This window comes from Petaurus breviceps, unplaced genomic scaffold (genome assembly GCF_028583685.1).
Source record: "Petaurus breviceps papuanus isolate PSGF00001 unplaced genomic scaffold, PetGlider_PUasm1.0 90459, whole genome shotgun sequence".
Taxonomy (NCBI): domain Eukaryota; kingdom Metazoa; phylum Chordata; class Mammalia; order Diprotodontia; family Petauridae; genus Petaurus; species Petaurus breviceps.
In genome coordinates, this window is record NW_027187259.1 from 936,449 (window position 1) to 961,499 (window position 25,051).

The 25,051-nt window shown below is 42.3% G+C and overlaps 1 protein-coding gene across 1 annotated transcript; it reads left to right on the forward strand.

Moving 5' to 3' along the window:
• Window positions 1–23,071: 23,071 nt before the first annotated feature.
• Window positions 23,072–24,104, forward strand: LOC138141692 (lysophosphatidic acid receptor 4-like). Its single transcript, XM_069062478.1, has one exon. The coding sequence runs from the start codon at window positions 23,106–23,108 to the stop codon at window positions 23,727–23,729; it is 624 nt and encodes a 207-aa protein (XP_068918579.1). The 5' UTR covers window positions 23,072–23,105; the 3' UTR covers window positions 23,730–24,104.
• The last annotated feature ends 947 nt before the right edge of the window (window positions 24,105–25,051 follow it).

Consider the following 25,051-nt stretch of genomic DNA (forward strand, 5'->3'; position numbering starts at 1 on the left):
TCCAGATGGAGATGGCACAGAAGACAGAACTTAATGCTAGCTTCTAGGGGGCTGGTACAAGGGAAGGGTTCCATTTGAGAGTTACAGTTGGTTAAGTTCTAGTTGACTGAGAATTTCTTGTAATAGAGCCTTTCAGTGTGTTGTGACAAGGCTTTGGACTAGGAGTTTAGAGAGGTAAGTTTGAGTTTGGGCTCTATAATGTGCTGGCTGTGGGACTTTGGACAAGTCACTTCCCCCATCCTGATCTCAGTTTCCTCTTTTGTAAAATGAGGAAGTTAGACTTGATCTCAGAAGTACTTTTTACCTTTAGAACAATGGGCTGGACAAAAGTACAGATACTGGAGTCATAGCTCATTCAACTAATGTACACACAGAGTATTGATTAATGAATCATCATTAGTCAGGAGAAGGGCCTTTAATGGCATGCCCTGGGCCTTGGGCTGTTTACCATTGTTACCAATGATTTAGATGAGCACACAAATGATGAGTTTATCAAATTTGCAGAAGACACAAAGCTTAGAGGAATAGCTAATAGAATCAGAGCCCAAAAGGTCTTTGCAGGCTATAATGACAGGCAGGCTCTAACAAGATAAAATATAATGGGGATAAATATAAAATCCTTTGCTTAAGTTAAAAACAAATAACTGTACCACTAGAGAATGGGAGAAGATGTGGCTTTCTATATAACAATTCATGTGAAAAAGACCTGAGGGTCTTAGTTGTTTGCAAGCTTGATATGCGTCATTCTGAAAGCTCTAAAAGCTGATGTGTTTTTAATGTGATGTGGGTTAAAAGCAGCATGAAGCCCAAAACACAGGAGGCTATATTTTATATTGGTCAGATCACATCTGAGGTATTGTAGACAGTCCTGGGGTCACATTTTAAGAGGCTCAAATGAGTCCAAAAGAGGAAAACTAGCTTGATATACTGGCCTATGTGCAGGATGTCAGTCACCATGTTGCATGAAGAAATAGAGTGAAAAAAGCACTTGGAGTCCAGAGCCCTTCGTTCAAGTTTCTGTTCTGCAACACACTAACCTGGGTGACATCTGGCAAATCATTGAATCTCTCTGAAACTCAGCTTTCTCATCTATAAAATGAGAAGGCTCTGTTCTAGCACCTTCAGCTTTTGTGGGAATGACCAAAGGAACTGAAGATGTTTAACTTAGAAGGGATGTGATAGCTAGCAATCATTTGAAGTGGGGTTTGTCCCTTGTGGCTCCAAGAGGACGGAACTAAGAACAATGTATGAAAGATCTAAGAAGACAAATTTTCTAAAGTAAAAGCTATCCCTACAGTTGAATGGGATTCTTTGTAAGGTAGTGAGTTACCCGTCACCAGGGTGGTTAGCTGGAGTCTGGACAATTCTTGTCAGGGATGATACGTGGGGGAATCTTACATTAAGCAGAAGATCGAGCTACAGAACCACTAATGTAGCTCAGTTCCATTTCTGGTTCTATAATTGCCAGTCCCTAGTTTGTGTTGACTAAGGAAGATGACTCCAGTCAGGGAACTTCCTTCTTTGGAGATCTAGTTCCTTATCTGCCAGGAATGAATCAAAGTGTCAGAGAGTCCAAAGGAGTCTCAGAGGTCAGACAGAAGAAACTGAGGTCAAGGGAGGTGAAGTGACTCCGTTAAGCAGGCTAGGATCCAAACCTGGGCCTCCTTCCAGTTCTTTCCACCATCTCCAGTCATCCTGATTTATATCTGACCACTGGACCCAGATGGCTTCAGAGGAGCGAGGCTGGTGACTTTGCACAGCCTTGCCTCCTTTAAATCCAATCCACATCTCCTTCCTGATGTCTTTGAAGAATGAAGGGCAAACAACAATCCTCCCATCCCGTCAGTACTAGCCTTTGCTATGAGGTTCTTTTGTCCAGAACTTTAGTCTTTCTGTATGAACGCAGTAGGGCTTTGTAGAGTTAGGGTAAGCAGATACAGGATGGAAAGGGGGACTCTCTGTATGAGAACCTATCGGTAAAGCTTCATTATGAGCATTTACACCTTGGAAATTGGCAAACGCTCCAAATCAGAGCTTGATTTCTTGTTTTGCTGGTTGTCTAGACTTAGGAAAGTGGTGGAGAAAATATTAAGAATGAAAATGAAACTTTAAAGTGTGTTTTGAGTAAATTTTTTTCCTAGAGAGTCAGTTATTAAACATTTGCTAGCACACTCCCGCCTATACCATTGATTCTTTTCTAGGGGAAGAGGTAATAAGAGTCTCTTCTGCTCAATGATCTAGAATGAGGGAAATTTCTGCAAACTCCTTTTAGTAGTTCATTCTGGCCTGCCTACAATTTACTTACTCTAAGACCCTGAGTAAGCCATTTTCCTTTCCTCTGAGCCTTAGTCTCCTCCTCTATAAAATGGCGAGAACAACCCTTTAATACTCCCTGCCTCACAGAGTTGAGGTCAGGAAATATTTGGTTTGGTTTTTACAAAAAGTCCTGAAAGTGCTAGAGAAATGAACATGGGGTCATAGCCACATCCAGAAGGGACCTTACAGACCAGCTAGTCTAATCGTCTCTTTTGGAGAAGAGGAAACTGAGGTCCAGAAAGATGAAGGGACTTGTTTAGGGGGTCACAAAGCTAGGAAATGACAAGAGGTGGCATCACTGGATCATGGTATAAATCAATAAGTATTATACCCCTACTATGTGCCAGCCACTGTGCTAAGCACTGGGTTCATAAGGACGAAAGTAAAACTGCTCTCATCCTCGAAGACCTTGTACATGAATGTGAACAGAATGTATACAAGATGAATACAACCTAGTTTGGGGGAGCATTAGCAGTTGGGGTTATCATGTGGAAGGTGGCACTTGGACTGAGTCCAGAAGGAAACCAAGGATCCCAAGAAGAAGAGATGAGGAGGGAAAGCATTCCAACCCAGTAGACAGGCATGGAGGGGGAGGAGGCACTGTGTTAGAGAAACATTTAAGAAGGTCAGTGTGGCCACATTGTCAAGTGTATGGAAGGGAATGATGTGAAAGAAGGCTAGGAAGGAAGAAAGCAGCCAGGGTAGGGAGAGATTGAAATGCCAAACAGAAGAGTTTATATTTGATCTTAGACAAGTCAGTCCCTGAGTGTGTTGCTTGTGGGTGTCTGCAACTGGGTGAGCAGCTCTGCTGTAAGAATCATTGGTGGGAAAGGGGAAGAGAGAGCAATCTCTTCCTTTCCCCAAAGGTGCCATCTGCCCTGTGACTCTCGTGACTGGAGAGCTGAGAGTACAGCTCTTCCCAATGTCTCCATTTAAGGAGGGTGCCCGGCTCAGCCAACTTACTCATTTACCACGTGGCTGCCTAACTTTGGATGTCCGTAAGCTCTCTGAGGGCAGAGATTATCTTTTTTTTAAAATCAGATTTGATGCCCATCTCTTATCACAGTGCCCGACACATAGTAGGTGCTTAATAAAAGTTTACTGACTGACTGGAGTCAGAGCACCTTTGCTTAAATCCCAGCTTTCCAACTTAATACAGTGTGACCTTAGGCAAGTCAATTCATCTTCCTGAGACTGAGTTTGCTCATCTGCAAAATATGGGGCTGAACTAGATGATTTCCAAGGCCCATGGCAGCTTTAAATCTATGATTCTATATCCTAAGGTCCCTTCCAGTTGTAGAGCTAGGAACCTCCCCAGGGGGGTTCTGGTAAATGTTTGACAAGTAGATCTCTGGGTAAAATACATACACACAATCACAATCACACACATGTGTGCCACACATGCCACACTTTGAAGTGTAATCTCCATTAGCAACGTTCTCTCCATCACTTTCTTAACGTTCTCTCCATCACTTTCTTAACGTTCTCGCCATCACTTTCTTAACGTTCTCTCCATCACTTTCTTAACGTTCTCTCCATCACTTTCTTAACGTTCTCTCCATCACTTTCTTAATGTTCTCTCCATCACTTTCTTAACGTTTTCTCCATCACTTTCTTTGCTTTGTAGCTTTTGCTAATTTCTGTGGTGTGAATGTTCACACTGCATACTGCACACTCAGCTTATGCTGCAGAGCTGGCTGCAGCACAACCCTGAACGTCCTGATCCCTGCCCTCACTGAAAGTGTTTTCTCTCCTTAGATTTCCCTAGAGCACTTTGTGCCATCATATTCTTCAGTATATAGTCTTTATTTGTGAACATTTCCTATCTGCTCTAGTAGATTACAAGCTTTCTACTAACAATGATTATGTAAATAACACTTTGAGGTTGACAGAGCACTTTATAAATATGATCTCATTTGGTCCTCACAAGAAGCCTGGGAGAAAGGTACTATTATTATCATTACCCCCATTTTACAGATGAAATATCTGAGGCTGGCAGAGATGAAGTGACTTGCCCAGGGTCATAAGCTAGGAAATGTCTGAATCTAGGGACTATGGTTCCCATTTTTGCATCTTCAATGCTAAGCATAGGCCTTGTACATAGTCACTACTCAATCAATTGCTCTGTCATTGTCCTGCTCAAAAAACTTCTTGCTTCAAGGCTAAGTTACAAGCTCCCCAGTCTGGGACTCAAGACCCTCCAAAATTTGACTACAACCTACCCTTTCAGCCTTATTTCACATGACTCCCTATCACACTTCCTATTTTCTGCTCAAATTGGGCACTGCATCCTATCTCTTTATTCTCTGGGTTGGCCATTCTTCAGTGTCCTCCCCCCTTATCTCTTTCTCTCAGGCTCCTTGTCTTCCTTCACAGCTCAGGACCCATGCCACTTCTTACAGGAAGTGTTCCCTCAATCTCCCACTTTCTAGTTCTCATGCTCTCCTCAACCCACCTTTTATTTTTCTGTGTATCAGTTGTCTCTCCAACTCCTTGAGGCCTGAGACTGTTATTTTTATTTTGTTTTTTTTTAATCTCTAGACCTTGGAACATAATAGACCTTTAATAAATGTTTATTATTAAACTGAATGAATAGGCTGATTGTACATACATACAGGAAATTCGGGTCTGTATTATTTTTTTGGAAGCACCCCTGAATCACCAGCAACAGAGGGCTCTGGGAAATTTCCTTGATTTTTGGTACCTAATGGAAAATCCTGGACCAGATGAGCTGGGAATCAGAGCTATATGCTTAGGTGAGGAAAGGAGATGGAGAGTCAGGAATAGGGAAGAAGAGAGACCACCTGGCAAGTGCTTTGGATCATATATTTAGAGCTTGAAGGAACATTAGAGATCATTTAGTCTAAGCTCCTCATTTTACAGAGGAGGAAACTGAGGCTCAGGGAGGGGAAGTGATTTACTCCAGGTCACACAGAACTGGGACCTGGAACTTATACCGTTTAACTTGAAATCTGTGTCTCACTGCCCTTCCTGGAGACTTTTGGGTTCAGGTTAAAAGACACCTAGTTCCCTCACCGGTTGTGGCAGTGACCTCAGGGCAAATATAAGGGCTCTGGCAATTAGGTCAGAGGATAATATTCACCAAGAAGAATTTGACTGAATTCCCTCCTGTGGGAATTCAAAGAGGGGCTGCTGCATCCAGGGTACTAGAGGGGCAGGGGCTACCTGGACTCACCCAAACTGCCTGGGCCACCACTTCCTGTCAGCCAGCCAGTAAGGGAGCATGGCTGGTGAGTTTTTCAAAAATTCATCTGTATAACCGGAAACAAGTCCCTTGAGCTCTCTGAGTTTCAGTTTCCTTGTGTGTAAAATGTAGGGGGTGAGAGTGCAGGACTAGAGGATCTGTAGCAAAGAGAGAAGCTCTGGATTTGAAATTCCAGGATCTGATCTGTCACTTACTACCAGTGTGACCTTGGAAAAGTCACCTTTCTACTTTGGGCCACTGAAAGATGAGGGGCTTGAATCAGATGATTTCTAAGGTTTTTGCCAATTAAATCCTATGAGCCCATGATCTCAAAGCTCAACACTGACTTTGTACGTTGTTTGTGGAAGGTGGGGTGGCAGGGCCTCTTTACTCATTATTATTCATTAGTTTATAATTCCCCATCAGTATCTTAGAATCAGACAGTCTCTTGGCAACATAAACAGTGTGTATAACATACATATGCTGCTGTCATTTCACCAGTCATTCATCTGCTCATCCAGAAAGCTAGAGGTGTGAAATGAATACTCCAGTTAGGTCATCAGATTCTTCCTTTGAGTTCTCAGAAAGGATCTGAATTATTTATGCTCTTGCCAGGACATGGCCACTGCCTAGCCATTCATGGAAAACTTATCCAAATGCTGAGTAATGGCACTACAGGGACTTTCATGGTGTCATAAAATGCTCATGCTAGGAGGGACCTTAGAGATCATCTTGTTCAACTCTCCCATTTTACAGAGGGAAAAATCGAAGCCAGAATCACCAAGCATTTATTAAACACCTACCATGTGACAGGCTGGAGAAGAAAATGGCAAACCACTCCAGAGTCTTTTCTAAGAAAACCCTATGGACAGTACTGGCATGCTGTGACCCATGGGGCCAAGAAGAGTCAGACATGACTGAGCGACAAATTTGACAGGCATTGGGCTAGAAGCTGGGGTTACAAAGAAAGATTTTTAAAATAGTCTCTGGTCTCAAGGAGCTCACAGTCGGATATACAAACAACCCTGTGCAAACAAGCTAGGTACAAGGTAAATTGGAAATAATGAACAGAAGGAAGGGACTAAGGTTGGGGAGAGCAAAACGAGGCTCCCTGCAGAAGGGGGAATTTGAGCTGGGACTTGCAGGGAGCCAGGGAAGCCAGGAAGAGAAGGGGAAGGAAGCCTGGAAAGGTAGGAAGGACCCAGGTTTTGGAGGGTTTTGAACACCAAAGAAAGGATTTTGGATTTGAGAAGGGAAGCGGTTTGCCCAAAGCCTTACAGTAAGACGCAGCACAGTGGATTGGAAAGAGAAGTAGTCTGGAGTTCAAGTTCCCAGGTTCAAATCCCCAATCTACCAAATATTTGACATCTGACCTGGCCTTCAGATTCTTCCTCTGTGAAATGAGAGGGTTGAACCAGAAACCCTCTAAAGTCCTTTCCAGCTCTAAATTATGTCATTCCCATGAAAGTCAAAAGGGCCATGCGGATACAAGGTGTTTATAGTTATTGCTATGGTTATTGTTATTTTATGCTGTTTTTACTTGATAATTCAATGCCTGTGGGAGAAAGTCATGCCTAAATGCCAACAGCCTTGAGCTGGAGGACTAGCCCCGCCCCAGACTTTGCCTATGGCAGTGGTCCCATTGACTACACCCTTGGCAGAGCCCATCATGGATACAGCTCTTGGTGTGTCAGAACCTTCAGAAGGCAGTTTACTTGGTCTTGAACCCAAGCTTTAACTTGTCCAGAAACTTAGACTGCATTCCCACAGAGAAGAGCTTCAGCCTTCAGTTCCTCTAAGGGAAACTTAAAGACAATTAGCTATGCAGTGAGACTGAAAACATTGCCTCCTCCAGATTGCACAAAGACTTATTAACAGTTGTGATTCAGATATTTCTTGTGAAATCTGCCGTTGGGCATGGAGCCTAGTAGACTCCTTATGGCTCATTGTAGATAGATGAGTTTACTCAAGGCCCACAACTAAATATATCTCCAGGAAGAAGAAAGATTAAGTGATTTTGGCCCTGGTGCCACTCAGCTATACACAACACTGGTGAAGAGAACAGGGCTGAATCACTATCCCAAGTAAGTTCTTTTCCAAATCTTTTTTGGGGGAAATCTCTGTATGGTAACTGAACATCATTTCTCCAACTAATCTTGAAAGTGGGGATAACTGGGAGAGAGAGAAAATGGAAGCGAGTTGACAACAGATGAGAAGAGTAATGCTTGCTTTGGAATGTAGTACCCAATTCCTTTCACTTAAAGCTCAACATTCCAGATACATGTCTCTTCTTTCCAACTAGACCGTGGTTTCTGGTATAGTGGGAAGAGCCCTGCATTGGGAATAAGCAAACTCATGTTTCAATGATGGCTTTGCCACTTAGCTGGGTGAGTTTGAGTAAGTCACTTTCTCGTCTCTGTGTGTTAGTTTCCATGTCTGTAAATGGGGATAATAATACATTACTTACTTCATGGGGTTGTTGTGAAGATCAAGTGAGATGATACTTATTAAGTGCTTGGCAAACTGTATAACTGTAGAAATGTGAACTAATAATAAGGGTCTGTAGTGATCACATTGTAACTAGCTTAATGTCCCCCTTGGCTCAACAGCACAGAACTTGCTTAGGGAACATGGTATAGTGGGATGGTTTGGAGAAAAGCACTGGGTTTGCAGGCAAAGGACCTGCGTTTAAATAACACTCAGGTCTGCTACTCGCTAGCTTTTTGTCTTTGGATATGCTATTTACCTTCTCTGGGCCTCAATTTCCTCATCTGTAAAGTGAGGAGATTGTATTAGATGGTCTTGAGTTTCCTTCCAGCTCTAGATCTAAGAATGCTGGACATATAAAAGCAGGGGGAGGGGTTGGACTAGGTAGTTACCAAAGTTCTTTCTAGCTCTGACACTCTCTAAGCTTCTCTCTGGGCTGATTACAGAACCAGAGAACATGTGAACTTGAAGGCACCTCTTTGTTTATTTGTAAGGGAGGCCTTCTGGTTTTTACACCACAAGTTATTTTCCTTACCACTCACTGAACCCTCTTCGGAAAAAAAGAAAAACAGCTGGGCAAAACTGAACAACAAAGCAAGCTCGTCGGAAAGCATATGCAACATCACGTGCTTGTCGTCCTCACTATGCCCTGTCCTCCAGGATTTTCCTTTACATTCTCGTTGCTGCAGATGTGGTTCTCCTGCTTCTCAGCATCAGTTCATAGAAGGGTTCCCACATATCTCTGAATTCCTCATATTTGTTGTTTGTATGATCCAACAATATTCTGTTACATACATACATGTGTAGTATTTTGTTTGGCCATTTTGTTCGGCAAATGATGTTTTCCATTTGTTTTTGTTAGCACAAAAATACATGTATGGATACGTTGGGGGTGTATTTGTGTGTGCATAGTTACCTATGATATATATGTATGTATATATATATACACACATAATTTTTCTTTATGTATTTGACCTCCTTTAGTACACCCCCAGTATTGCAACCCTTTATTTTATAAGAGAAGGACTGGAGGATACTAGAGGTAAAATATGTTGCCTGTGGTTATACGGCTATCTTGGCAGAACCAGGATTTGAACCAAGATTTCCTGTGTTCAAATCCAGGGCACTTTCCTTTAGACCAGAGTGCTTTTCAAAACTTCACATCATGTAACCAATCCTTCCACATTTGGGTTAAAATTCAGTTTTTCAGTTCTGATAATATGGTCAACACCATCTCCTACCATATTGTTTGTCTTTGTATGCAAATAGTTCTAATATTTCCTGTTCCCTTGAAGAATTCTGAGTTTCACCTATCTAAAGACAAATGGCGATGCCATCTTAGATCCTGTGGCATCAGGTTTTGGATGCTTTTGACATAGGGTAAGTGTGCATAGTCTTATCTTTGCTGTGCTTGGGAGTCACCCTTTCATACTTCCTGCATCTTGCAAATTGCCATTTGCACACATCAGCCAAATACACCTTTTGAAGTGGGCTTCCTGGGGCACATCTAGGTAGATGGCTAAGTATGGGACTCTGAACCCTTCCAACTCAGTTCCTGCCTGGTAGTGCTGGCAAAGGAAGCCTCTTATGGGGCTACAGACCCTTATTTCGTGACTCAGTAGAATTTTTATCAGTAAACTGCCAGAGGACTGAGGTTCTTTGAAGAGGTACCATTTTTTTCTACCATCAGAAGGTAATCTCTCAGAGGGAAAGTGGAGCTAGAACTGAGGAAGCCAATGGTGGCACAGATCTGCCTCGTTCAAGACTTCCTGATTGAGATGCGCTCTTGGCTCAGATGGAAGGCAAAGGAGTTTGTCTGTGGTAAGCAGCAGCATGAACATGTGGAAAGAGCCTAGAGCCACAAATAAAGAATGAAAGCAAATACATTAAAGCATCCAATGGGCTGGGATCCTGTCGCTGCTTCCCAAACCCTTTGCCTGAAAAGCCCAAACCAAAGAGCTCAAAGAAACATAGTTTGGGGAGCTCAGATTCAAGCCTCTCCTTTGTTTGCAAGCAAGCCAAAATGCAGAACCCATTTTCTCTCTAACATAGTTTCATGGGGGAAAAAACCCTAAAACCCCCTCAAAATCCAAAATAGTTCTATAGGAACTTGCGAGTATCCATCCCCAAACCATTCCACTCTTGACAGAACTTTTCAGGGGATCAATGTCACCCCAGACGGGGTAAGCCAGGAATTTGGGGTGCCCTGGATGATCTCTGTCTCCTCCTTGAAGTCAGCTTGGGCTCTTGGCTCTCTTGACAATCTGAATTGGATGATGGCTCCCTGCTCTGGCCACAGCTCCTGCTTCCCCCTGCTGCATATATTCACTCATTTGCCCATAAGCTTGCTCATGGCCAGAGGTCAGTCCATACCATCATTCAGAGGATGGGTGAGTGGTGGAAGAGCAAGTTTCCTCCATGCTGATGTTTGTTTTCTTTTTTTTTTCTATTTTCTTCTTGAAAGACACTAGCCTGTTCCTTGCCTCCCACTCCTACCTCACTGACTACCTTCACACTGAAGCCCACAGGGTATTGGACTAGATTCAGGGATTCATTTTTTCATTTTTTTTAATGAATCAAAAATATTTTATTTTTCTAAATACATGTAAAAATTATTTTTAACATTTGGTTTTTAAAAAAAATTTTTGAGTTCCAGTTTCTCTTCTTCCCTCCCTCTTTTCCCCCTCCACTCACTGAAAAGGCAAGCAATTTGATATAGGTTATACATGTACAGTCATGCAAAACATATTTCCCTATTAGTCATGTTGTGAAAGAAAACACAGACAAAAAATAATAAAAATAAAGAAAATAAAAAAATATGCTTCGATCTGCATTCAGATTCTATCAGCTGGAATCTGAAGGCAGATAGCATTTTTCATCATAAGTCCTTCAAAATTGTCTTGGATCACTGTATTGCTGAGAATAAGTAAGTCATTCACAGTTGACCACTGTATGATACTGCTGTTACTGTGTACAATGTTCTCCTGGTTCTGCTCACTTTAATTTGCATCAGTTTATGTAAGTCTTTCCAGGTTTTCCATAATAATCATATACCACAATTTGTTCAGCCATTCCCCAACTGATGAGCATTCCCTCAATTTCCAATTCTTTCCCACCACAAAAAGAGCTGCTAGAAATATTTTTTATACACAGATGTCCTTTTCCTTTTTAAAAATCTCTTTGGGATATAGACATAGTAGTGGTATTGCTGGGTCAGAGGGTATGTACAGCTTTATAGCCCTTTGGCATAGTTCCAAATTGTTCTCCAGAATGGTTGGATCAATTCACAACTCTACCAACAGTGTATTAGTGTTCCAATTTTCCCACATCCCTGCCCAATATTTGTCATTTTCCTTTTCTGTCATATTAGCCAATCTGTTAAATGTGAGGTGGTACCTTAGAGTTGTTTTAATTTGCATTTCTATATAGATTCAATATTTCTTAACATGGGATCTGTGAACTTTTTTTTTTAACTTTGATAACTATGTTTTGTTGTTGCTGTTCAGTCATGTCCTATTTTTTGTGATCCCATTTGGGGTTTTCTTGGCAAAGATACTGTAGTGTTTTGCCATTTCCTTCTCCAGCTCATTTTACAGATGAGGAAACTGAGGTAAACAGGTTGAAATGATTTGCCCAGGGTCACACAGCTAGTCAGTGTCTGAGGCCAGATTTGAATTCAGGAAGGGCAGTCTTCCTGAGTCCAAACCCAGTGCTCTATCTACTGCAGCGCCACCTAGCTGCCCAACATGATTGATAACTATATTTAAATAAAATTGGTTTTCTTTGTAATCCTATGTGTTTATGCATTTAAAAACATTAGTCTGAGAAAGAGTTCATAGGCTTCACCAGACTGCTCAAGGAGTCCAGGATACAAAAAGGTTAAGAATCTATGGTCTTAACTAAGGTTAAGGTTCCTTCTAGCTCTGTAACACCTAAGATTCCTGTATCATTCATCCCTATTCCCACCTCCCATCTCACAATATCCTCCCAGGAAGGACTCTGCTCTCAGTCATTTATTTCTGGGTGTAGATGAGTTTGTCATCATGGCCTCTTGGGAGAAGTTACTTAGCCTGATCTCTCAATGTGGAATGAAATGAAAGGTTTGGACCCTTGTTAAAAGCATTCCAGGCATCAGTGAGCAGATGGTAGGAGGGACTTTGGGGGAGACCAAGGGGAGCTTCTTTTTTTCCCAGACCCTCAGGCCTCACCACATGTGATCACTTATACAGAATAATAGTTCCTGTTTCTGTACTACTAACAATCACTGTTGTAAGGAAACAAACAGTCTTTCCTGTTTTAAGGAAAACAACAGCCATAGAAGTTTGTGAGTGCAAGTATTATTGACCAAATTTTATATATGGGAAAACTTAGGCTTATGGAAAGTAACATAGTCAGTCGGTATTCCAGTTTGGACCACACAGCTCCAGGTCTGATGCTCTTCCCACTGTAGAAACCTGCCTCTGTCCCCCTACACGATGTGATTAAATTAAATTAAATCAGTAGTGTGCTGGACTCAGGTTGAGACCACCTTGCAAATGCTGATTCCTAAATTTTTGGTATGAGCATATACATTGATGAAATTTGTAGGTGCTTCAAGTCATGACTAGATTTATTGTTTTACTGAATGTCTAGACTTAAGAAATGATGTAGAAAATGTTAATACAAATAAAATTTAAGAGTGTATCATGGGTACATTTTTTTGGAGAGCTGCTTGTTGAATATTTACCAGCACACCACTACAAAGTCCCATCCTCACCCTACCGACTGATCATGGGAACTGAAATGATCAAGATTAGTCTTTCCTAGGCCCCTGTTAAACTACAAATGTCACCTGGGACAAGGAACTCATAAACTCCTTCCTAAGTAGTAACTATTCATAGATCCCAAATTTTAGAAATGGTAAGGAGGTTCAGATCGCATGGTAGTTAACCATGTTTTATTTACAAAGATCTTTGTATTTAAATATGGCACTCCTAAAGACTGATCGACTTTCATTCCCCTAAGAGATGAACCTCCAGTCATGGAATTTCAGACACTAGGTCACCCAAAAAGGAGGGCTATTTTGAGGCTGAGGTTTGTGCCAACATCGATGAAATCAAACTTGCTTCCCTTTCTTGTAAGGCTGGCTCTTGCCTGCATGTGTAGTCTCAAAGTCAAAGACCTGGGTTTAAAATACAGGATATCTTACTCTCTGTGTGACATTAGATAAAGTTACATCTACTCTCTGAGCCTCCACTCTCTCAACTGTAAAGTGAAGAGTTAAACTAGATCAGGAGTTCTTAATCTGGGGACTGTGAACATTTTCAATAACTGTATTACAATGTAACTGTATATAACTGATTTCCTTTGTCTTCCTGTTAATTTTATTTTATGCATTTAAAAACAAGATTCTGAGAAGGGGGTGGCTTCACAAGACTTCCCAAGGGGATATGCCACAAAACAAAGTAAAGAGTCCCCAGATAGATAATTTCCTAGTTCTCAATCTTGTGATGTTATGAATTATTTTGATGTTATGAGTATTTCATCAGAGCCTAGCCAACGTGAAATCTGGGGGAATTAGCTAAAGGAAACTATCAAGTATATAGCCATCCTCTTCTTCCTCATGAAAAAGGATTCATTGGGTAAAGTGGCATGAAGAGAAAGAGAAGGGGTGAGTCGAGGGAGAGTGCCAACCAAGGCAGTCCTTATACATAGGAGGAGCGGGCAGATGCCCATACCTTGTGATTTGAGGAGTGAGAAAAAGCTCTAGATTTTTTCCATTAGCCTGATACTGGACCTAAAATTGGCATTTTCAGAGTACTTCCTCTTGGTCCAGTTCAATTTGAGTCAACTCAAATTTATCATGTATTAAGGTATTATATTCACAAGAGCCTTGTTAGAAGTTTCCCTTTACTAGGAAAGGGTGATTGATTATGTAGGCACAGAAGAGTTAAAGAAATGAACTATCACAAGGAACCTAAGAAGATGGGTCCATGAATAGGAAAGTTCTGATGAGGAGTGGGAATCACAAGTCAGAAAGGTCCAGAGTATGTGCATGCCTTTAGTGCAGTCCCATACCCAGGATTGGTGAAGGGAGTCCTAGGTGGTCACAATGGATCAAAGACAAGATTCATCTACTTTATAATTTGACCATGGGCTGGCCCTAGAGGTTCAGGTCTTCATGGCTCATAGGATTTCAAGCTGTAAAGTTCTTTTGTGGTCACCTAGCTCAACTCTTTCATTTTAGAGATAAGGAACTTGAGGCTCAGGGAAGGTAAATGACTTGACCAAGCTCATACAGGTAGAAACTAGCAGAGCTTGGGATAGGAATCCAGGTCCTCTGATTTTAAATGCAGTGCCTTCTCCTGTACACTATACATTTGGGTCAGTCAGACAACTAGCATTTCTTTGATTCCACTATGTACCAGGCACTGTGCTAAGCACAGGATACAAAGGAAGACAAACAATCCCTGCTCTCACGGAGCTCATAGGGCAACGGGGGAGACAACATGCAAACAAGTATGTACAAGCAAGATACATATAGTATAAATTGGGGGTAGACTCATAAGGAAGGTACTAAGATTATGGAGGATTGGGCAAGGCTTCTTTCAGAAGGTAGGACTTTAGCTGAGATTTGAGGGAAGCCAGGGGAGTGAGGAGGTACAGCTGAGAAGGGGAGAGCATTCCAAGCCTGAAGGACGGCTGGTGACTATGCTCAGAGCTGGGAGATGAGTGTTGGAGTATCATGTGATATACAAGAAACAGAAAGGAGTCCCCTGTCACCAGATCATAGGGTAAGTGAAGGGAAGGAAGGTGTAAGAAGACTGAAAGGGTAGGAAGGGGCCAGGTTTTGAAGGGCTTTGAAAGCCATACAAATGATCTTATATTTGATCTTAGAAGTAATAGGAAGCCACTGGAGTAAATATGGGACTGATATGGTCAGACCTAGGTTTTAGAAAGGTCAATTTAATGACCAAGTGGAGGATGGACTGGAGTGGAGAGAGACTTGAAGCAGGGAGACAAGCAGAAGGCTATTGCAATAGTCTAGGCATGAGGTAACTGAGAGCCCGCATCAAAATGATAGTGCCAGAGGAGAGAAATGAGAGGAAACAAGAGAGGTTACAACAGTAGTATTGGACAGGACTTGGCAATTGATTGGATATGAGGGGTGAGAGTGAGGAATTGAGGATGTCACCTAGCACTGGGAGCGTGGGTGTAACAGTAACAGGGAAGGTCAGTAGAAGAGGAGAAAGATAATGAATTCAATTTTGGACATGGTGAATTTAAGATGTTTATGAGATATCCAGTCTGAAATGTATAAAAAGCAGTTGGAGATGTGAGACAGGAGGTCAGGAGAGAGGTTGGTGCTGGACCAGTAGATCTGAGAATCTGCATAGAAAGGATAGTTGAATCCGTGGGAACTGACAAAATTACCCAATGAGGTAGTCTAGATAGAGAACAGGACCCATGATTCAGCCTTGGGGAACTCCCACTTTTAGTGGGTAGGATACGGATGAAGATACAGCAAAAAAGAGACAGAACATGATTGATCAGGCCAGGAGAGAGAGAGCAGTGTCACCAAAACCTAGAGAGAAGAAAGTATCAAGGAGAAGACATTTGACACATGTTTGACTGCTCCCTATCAAGCAATCCTACCAGTCTAAATACGACCCTCATTCCCTAAATGAGGATTGTTTGAAACCTGAGAGGGGCATGGAACTGTGAACAGTCACAAAAGAGATGAAGATGCAGAAGAGAGTACTGCTAATCTTGTGAATGAAACATTTTTCATTTGAATGGAAAGAAATGGGGGAAATGACAAGAGACTCCATAGGAGAAATGTACCTGCTTTTTTCAGTGTATACTTACGCATTTCTTTTCTTTTAAAGGAATCTTATTTGGAGGATGTGCCTCTGTTCACATGTTTTCTTGATTGTTCTTTGAAGAGAAGAGTGTGACTCAGTGGGAAGAACACTGAATTTGGAGCGGTGGATGCATATGAGAGCTTACTGTTAGTATTAATTAGTAGTCATCAAAGACATGGATGTGTATTAGTCGTGCGGGGGACTTCCCAGGACAGGGATGCCTCATCATGACGTGGAGGTGATCCTGAGTTCTCAGAGGCTATGCCAGTTAGGTGCGGGCTCTGTCAGGTCCCAGCAAACTGAAAAAGCTATGGAGTCTTAGTAATAACTAGGAGGAAGGTGCTGATAATGATAACGGAGGACAACTATGGTTTGCAGAGCACTTTCCATTCATTATTTCATTTCATCTTCACAATCACCCCAGGAGGCAGATACTGTTATTATCCTTATTATACAAATAAGGAAACTGGGGCCCAGAGAAGTTAAATGACCTGTCCAGGGTCCTACCGCTAATAAGTATCTGCGGTGGGATTCAAACCCAAGTCCAGCACTCTGTCTACTATGCCACACTGCCTCTCAAGTCTGGAGGGGCTGCTTCTGATAGATGGAGAGAGTACCTTTTTTGGGGTAGGGATCAGAACTGTGTTTTCCTTGGTACAGGGAAGGAACTCTGAATGGGGAACCTCTATCTGCCAATACAGATCAGCAAGTGTTCGGTTACTAGTGGTCTTAAAGAGATGCAATGGGGTCCTGAGAAGTTAAGGGAAATAGCAGCATGTGTCAGAGGCAAGACTGGAGTCCCTCAAGGCTGTGGCTGGTCTCATATTCACTATACCTAGAGAACTCCAGCTCCTCAAAGCAGAGAGATGTTGACAAGTACAAGCTCACCTCTCTGGGCTTTATAATCTTTGGGATACCATATGAATACACGGCATTAGACTGATATCAATAGCCTTTGCATGTGACTCAAAAACTGATATGGGAATTTCTTGTGGGTGCTTTCAATTGTTTTTAAAATCTTGTAGTAACTGCTATTTTCTTTCCTTAGATCTCCCCCCTACATTCCCAAGTTATTGATGGCCCCAGGACTGATGTAAGTGTATGACATTTTCTTTATCTTCTTCCCAAAGCTCTTCCTTCTCCCAAAGGGATCACAGCAAGGTGCCAAAGAGCTTTAAGCATTTCACAATGGCCAGCCTCCAAACCTGTGCAATAGGACACACTAGGAGAGGGAGATTGCCCCCTGGGGAGGGGATGGAAGGAGACAGCAGAGACCTACCCAGAGCCATCTTTACCCCCACTGCCTCTAGGAGCTGAGACAGGGATCACCCGGCTAGTGAGTAGGAGAGCCAGGATTTGAATATAGTTTTTCTTACTCTAAATCTAATGTTCTTCCAGTGGCATCATGCTGCCTCTAAAGGAGCTCCCTTCTTTGCCCTCCACTTCTTCATGGTCAGCTCACAAGCTGTTACTGTTTCCTCACCACTTACTTTACCGCCATGATGTCCCATCTTTGAACACAAACCTAACCTAGCAGTGGGAAATTCCTTGTCTCTTGGGGACCACATACCCAATGGAGGCGGGAATCAATCAGGTCACAGAAGCAGGGAGATGGCAGGGTGGATTTGTAGTACTGATCCTGGAGGCAGAGGACTGGAGTTTAAGGACTGACTCTAGTGGTGAGTCTAGTCTGTGTGACCTTGGGCAAGTCACTTTACCTGCCTGGGCCTTAGTTTCCTTATCTGTAAAATGACAGATGAACTCTGAGGTCCCTTCCAGCTTTTAACCTATGATCCTATGAAGTTAAAAAAAGCTTCACTTAGTTTTGTTTTGAAAGATAAATTAAAGATAAAATGCTACATTCACACTGAAAATGAAAATGAAAGGATATATAACTATTCAATAAACGCAACAAATTCTATTTCAATTCCTGCCGGTGTAACAGAATGAGTGCTGAATCTGAGCTTCGAATCTGAAACTTACTGGCTGGATAATTAATGTCTTTGAGCTTCAACTCTGTCATCTGCAAAATGGGAATAATCATATTTGCATTTCCTACCTCTTTACTGTTACTGTAAAATGATGTAGCTAAAACTCTTTGTAAACTTAAAATACCATACAAATGGCAGTTCTTATTACATTATGGGAAGGGGGATACTGAAAGTGTGTGAAAGAGAGAGACAGAGGGAGAGACTCACACATACTGAAAAAATGACCCACACACGGGGCAGAGAGGGGACCAGGCCACTCTCATGGATATGCAGAGAAAGCAGTTGCCTGCAAGGTGTCATTTTATGGGCTCTAAGAAGGCTCCACTGCCATCCCAAGACATTCCCCTTTTCCCACCGTCTCAGCAGGGCTTTTATTTGCTTATTTGCCAAAAAGATGGCAGTCATGCCCCATTCCTACAGAGGGTAGACCCCTGTTTTATAGGAAGGGTATGGTGAGGAGAATTCTTAGACATAAAAGAAACGTTTTCCAAGTTAGTGACGTAGTATTACCAATCAATCAATCAACTGTAATCCATGGAATCAGCTGAGAGGAAGGATTGTTTCATCCTTTGTAACTCTAGCACATAGTAGGTGCTTAGCAGATGCTCAGGGATTGATGGATTCAAACAAATCTTTTAAAGTCTAATTAGACCAGTGGCACAAGCCAGTGACTGAAAAACTGAACAAAATGGGGTATGTTCCCTAAACCCTAACTATACGCTACAAAGGTCACTGTGTTCTGCAGTGCCTGACCTCCAAAATGGCTAGGGCGCCAAGGCTTTTCAAGCCTCATGGTTAACATCTCAGACTTGGCTTTTATTTCTCTTTCTGAACATCTGGTGTTCATTTTCAGTTAATTGTGGCTCTCCTTGACCGGAGGCCGGTGGTGGTGGCAGTGGGGGTTTCTCTGCCACTTTTGGGGTCTCCAAATGACAAATAAGGGGTGCCTCCATTTTAAGGGTATAAAGCAGAGAAAGGGGGTGGGGAGGGATGTTTCCCTGCAAAATTGGCACTGGAATAGGCTGCCTGAGAACTTGGCCTTGCTGTGGTCCTAGCTGCTAATGAGCAATGTACTCAAAGAAGGAGAATGGAAAATGTGAGTTTCTTTCCCACTAATGGGAAAAATAAAAGCATTTCAAGATTTTTGCCTTAGGGAGAAGTTCTAAGGTTTGAAGTACTCTGCATGGGATTTAGAGACAAAATGCCAATAAAGGTCTCTGTTTTACGGGAATGGGTGTTTTTTAAAAGACGGTAAAATTACCTCAAAGTAGTAACCCTAGCAGGAATACTGAGCCAAGCAGCAAGGCCTTCATTCAGAGCTTGAATAGCAGGGACACAAAAGGGAAACACTAAGTCTCTTTATTTTACTACCATTTCACAAAGTTACAGAATCAGAGATTTGGAGCTAGAAGGGATCTTAGAAGCTATGGAGTTAAAGCATTCTCAACTCCATCTTGCAGATTAGAAACTGAGGCACAGAGCAGTTAAGTGACTCGCCTAAGGTCCCAATACCAATCATTACTGTACATAAACCTGAGGCAGGATTTGAACCCGGTCCTCCTGACACCAAGTCCGGTGCCCTTTCTAAGATCATCACCAGCTATTTGAGTGCTGATAACGTAGGTCTTCCCCCAATATCAAGAGGGGTTCAGATCTGAGCTACTTAGCTACAGTGCTGATTACCAATCGAAGGGCTGACCAGTTGGAAATGCTATTTCCTTGCTTGCTAGGAGTGACGTTTGCACCATGCCTCAACCCGTCAAGGGGTCCATGACCTCATCAGCATGGCTATTCTCTATTCACCATCTCAGGGTGCAGAATACAACCTAGCCAAGTCATTATCCTTTTTGACTCTTGTCCATGTCCTGTATTCCTCTGGAGTGGATCCACCCACTGGGCTGGAAGTCTTTCTTGGGGTCTTTTAATGTTTTATGGATCCCAGTGCAGCAATTGGGCATCCGTCACGAAAGATGTATAATGGATAGAAACAGGCTGCAGCACACTACTGATGATGTGAGACCAGAAAAGAAGGTGAACCAATCACGTAACAAAAGCCAGCGCTAATAGATGGTATCATTCTATATAGGCATGAATTAGCTAGGACTGTTATATCACCTGATAGGACAGAATGTGCTCTAGATTCTGAAATATAGTTAGAAACTGAAGTTCCAATGGTGGACCTATTGGTGCAAAGCATCATAAAACAGGATACATCTATGTATGCATAGAGGATGCATTATTTTATAGTGCTACAATATCATAGGATATAGACCTATGGCTGGAAGGGACCTCTGTGGTCATCTGGTCTGACCCCCTCATATTATAGATGAGGAAATGGAGGCCCAGAGAAGTTAACTGACTGTGACATGTCCCAGGCCTTTCAGGCCAGAAGGAGCAGAACACTGATTAGAACTCAGATTCCATGACTCCAAGTTCAACCTTCTTCTCATTGTACCCTGATGCCTCCAATCTCTCTTGGCCCTTCTGGGAAGCTTCTTTGACACTCCAACTTTTAGCAAGTTGCTATCAGTGTTGCCCACTTTCTCACCCAAAATGTCACCCTGTTTAATTTTTCTAAAAGCTATTTGAGTAGAGCCCCTGATAGTTTTTGCTTTTCTGAGTTTTGGAGGCCCAATTAGTCAATAATCATGTTTCTTGAATATTTCTTATGGGCAAGGCATGGTAGGGAACGAAATATAGCATGAAACAGTCATTGCTGTCATGTTCCCTGTGGTGGGGCTGCCACATATGCCAGTGAATGGGGCTATCTATCACAGAAACTGGGTAAAGGTTCCTCCTGGCTAAAGAGTGACGAGTTTTATGTTGAGATCCAGTTGAGAACCAAGGTTTCTGTAGGCACCAAAACCCAAAGGACTGAAGTAGGAAAGGGAAGGCAGGGACAGGAATGGCTATTCCGAGGCAGAGGGCTCAGAAGCAGAGCAGAAGGTAGGGAGTAGGGTGTAGAGCTCCTTGGTTGGCTTGTCTGGCCCAGTTTATCCCCTTGAATCTCGGCCCTTTAATTGTTTTGTGGACACTCTCCTCACCTGCTCTGATGTGTGCGGTGGGGCCTCTTTTATCCTCAGTACATTATCCCTCAAGGAGTTTAGAGTAAAGCTGAGGAGCTAAGATATTCACAAGAAGAAATAACCTACTACATATGACTAAGACACAAAGAAGAGGAGGGAAGGATCATAAGAGGATAGACTTAAAGTCGGGAGAGACCACCATGATTCCAGCTCCTAATTTTAGAGATGAGAAACCTGAGGCATATAGAAGTTAAGTGCCTTGTCCCAGGTCACACATTTAGTGTCTGGGGCAGGATTTGAATTTAGGTCTTCTTGAGTCCAGGTCTCATGCTTTATCTTCCATTCTACACTGCCAGACACATACATTACTAACATGGAGTGAAACGTTTTGGGTTGGAATGAAACAATGCTGATGGGGCATAAGAAGGAAAGGAAAGGAATAAGTATTTATTAAGCCCTACTGTGTGCCAGGCACTGTGCTAGGCACTTTACAGATGTTATCTCATTTGATTCCTATAACAACCTTATGGGGTAGGTTCTGTCATCATCCTCACTTTACAACTGATGAAACTAAGACAAAGGGAGGTTTAATGACTTGCCCAAGGTCACATAGCTAGTGAGTGTCTGAGGTCATATTTAGATTCTGGTCTTCCTGACTCCAGGCCCAGTGCTCTATCCACTGCAGCGCCACCTAGCTGCATCAGCCATTCCCTTTGTAATAACTCTCACTTTTAGGAGAATGCTAACTGTGCTCCTGCTTTAAGTGGTATATCAGGAAAGGCATCAGTTTGGGAGTCAGAGAGCTTAGATTCAAGTCCTGGTCCTGCTTCTTCTTATCTTTGTGATCTGGGGTAAGTCCCTTATGCCTCTCTGTACTTCTGTCTCCTCTGTGTGATGAGAGGGTTCCCTCCTTAAGATGCTCTCCATCTTGAAATCTTACACTCTTAGCACCCATTTACAAGAGACTTGACTGTCAGTCTTGCCCAGCCAGTCTATTTCCTTTTTAAAAAATTGTATCTTTATTCATTTGTTTATTTACTTTTAGTTTACAAGATTCAGTTCCACAATCCCTTGAGTTTCAAATTTTCTCCCCCTCCCTCTCTCCTCCCCACCCCGCCATGGCAGTGTGCAATCAAGTATAGTATCTGTAAATACTTTCACACTAGACATCTGTCAGGTTGTAAAGAAGGATTGTATCAGATGGAATGAACAATGGGAAAGAGGAAACAAAACCAAACAAGAAAAAGACAGAGAGCAGGTAGTTTGTTTCCACCTGGATATAAACTCAGTTCTTTCTAGTTCTTTCTCTGAATGTAGACTTCTTTTTCCATCATGAGTCTTTTGGAGTTGTCTTATAACCTTGCATTGCTGAGAGGAGCCCAGTCTATCAAAGTTGTGCCTGTAATTGTGTACAGATTTCTCCTGGTTCTGCTCTTCTCACTCAGTATCAGTTTGTATAAGTCTCTCCAGGTAAATATGAAGTCCATCTGCTCCTCATTTCTTATAACACAATAGTATTCCATTACATTCATATACCACAGCTTGTTCAGCCATTCCCCAATTGATGGGAACCCCTTAATTTCCAATTCTTTGCTACCACAAAAAGAGCTGCTATAAATATTTTTGTACATATGGGTCTTCCTCCCACTTCTGTGATCTCTTTGGGATCCAACCCTAGAAGTACAGCCAGTCTATCTTTAATGAAGCAGATCTTCTGTCACTCACCCCTCTGTTTTCATCGTCTTATTAGTTTCAGCCAACTGGAGGAATCACGCACTTCCTCTACCAAATTCTTATCCCATGTTATTCATAGTTAAGCTCCTCTTCTGTGTGGACGTATTAATGCATCCACATAGAGAGAAATGGAATTGCTCCTTCTTCCCTGCAACTCAATTCGTGAGGACCAGTAAGGACAAGTGTGAACAAAAGTTTCATCTGCATGCAAAAAACGCACGGAAATGGAAGCCAGACCTTGCCTTTATCATTGATCACCACTACAAGGGTGTATGGTTTCATGATGATACATAGACTGCTCTGAAGGGGGTTTAAGCAAACATATGAAAGATGTTAGTGTGTGCTAGTGTGCTCAGAAGAGTCAATCAGGCTAAAGTGAAACATGCACCTAGCTTTGGGGAAGTCTTTTATTTGACCTATAGACTCACTCACTCATTTCTTTCCTTCTTCACATCCTTTTAGGAATCCTTTCCGCTTCCAAGGGTTCACCAAGAGAGATCATATGAAAGATCTCCGAAGGTACTTGGCGTTCAAATATCTCCAGTATCTCATCTTGCCATTTCCCAATGTGGTCATCAGCTTTCTGGGCCTGTGTGCCAGTCTGTATGTCACACTGCTCCTGATGTCTCCCAACGTTTCCAGGAAATCCACCGTAGTATTTATTCAGAATGTGGCCCGAGCAGACATCCTTAGTGTGTTTGCCATGATCCAAGAGGCCTCCCAAGGTGAAAGATCATCATGTTCTTTTCACATGGCACTATGGCAAAACTTCCAGACTGCAAATGCCCACATCAGCTCCCTTTTGCTCAGCTGTGTAAGTCTGGAGGCCTTTCTGATCACATTCCTTCCAGCTGAGACCCGCCATATAAGAACCGTCAGATCTGCTAGGGTGGCTTCTAAGTTCATCTGGATTTTGGTCATTGTTGAGTGTATTGTTTATCAACTGGAGTGCTTAAAGGACTTCAACATCATTTCTCTGGGTGCACCCAAGCACATGTTGGTGCTGCTTAACTTCTGCAATGGAGCAGCAACCCTGATGAAGTCATTCATTTATCCCATTGCTTTACTTTTACGAATCATCAACGTGTATCTGTTTTATAAGATATTCTTCAGTAGGTCACCTTGAAGTGATTCAAAAAGGAGATGCCCAGTGACTGGACAGAGGAAGAGAAACATGAAACTGAGAGGAATGTTTAGGGATGTCTAGCCCTCGTTACTGGTTCTTATTGGGTGTTTACTATGTATTGCTTTATGTAAAAGAACACATGAAAAGCACAGAGATTGTCCTGGGGGAGTGCATAGGTTCCTAGATTTAGAGCTGGAAGGGAACTCAGAAATCGAGTCTGGCTTTTCATCTTATAGAGGAGACAGAGGCTCAGAGAGGCCACACCAGTAATAACCATCAGAACTAGGATTTGAACCCAGGTCCTCTGACTCCAAATCTCATTGTATCATAAGAGGTGAAATTGATTAAAGCACATTTTAATCATATAATCACAAATTCTTCATTGATTGTCTACTATGTACATAGCATCACACTAACTACTGTGAGGGGGGCAAAGATAATGAATACTTAGGGCCTGTTCCCCCAGGACTTACAGTGTAGTGACGGACACAAAGCAGTATGAACTAAGAGGAGGTGGCACAGTCGAGTCACAAGTTACTGATTACCTACACAACCTTGGATAAATCACTTCCTCTGTGTGGGATTCTATAAAATGAGGGAATGAATTCTTTCAGCCCTGACGTTCTATGACATCCTGAACTAATGATACAAACATGAAGAGCTATAGGCTCTCAAAGGAGGGCTGTAATCTTTGTTTCTGAGGTGGGCAGGGAAGGCCTTGCCAAGGAGGTGGTGGGATGTGAGTCAGGCTTGAAGGCTGAGCTTGTCACCCCTCCACATACCTCCCAAAGCTGCTCTCTTGGCCAAATGGGAGTTGGCTCAGGCCTATGTTTCTGGATATCTATTGTTCTTTGCAAAGTTGTTAGAGCTTGGGCTCAGGAAAGTGATACTCTCTTAGTTTCCTCCATCTAACACTTCTGGTGAGAGAATCTCAACATGCTTAAAGTGGGCAAGCTAGATTGGATCTATGTGAAACAAATATATCATTTGCCCTAAGACATTCTTTTTGTCCTCTTGCTTTATCTATGTAGTCAGTAATATAGATCTATAGATAAAGTCAGAATTTTAAGGTTGGTTAAGTACTTACATATATTATCTCAATTGATCTTTACAATAGCCCTTCTAGGTAGAAAATGTAGTATCCTGCTTCCATTTTATGACAAGGAAACTGAGGCTTAAGTGACTTGCTCATATCAAAGTCAAGATTTGAACTCAGGTCTTCCTTACTCCAAGTCTAACATTATTTACTACACCGTTCTTCCTCCTCTAATGAACGAAGTTATTGAGTAAGAGCTTTCGTCCATAGTTGAAGTCTATGGACC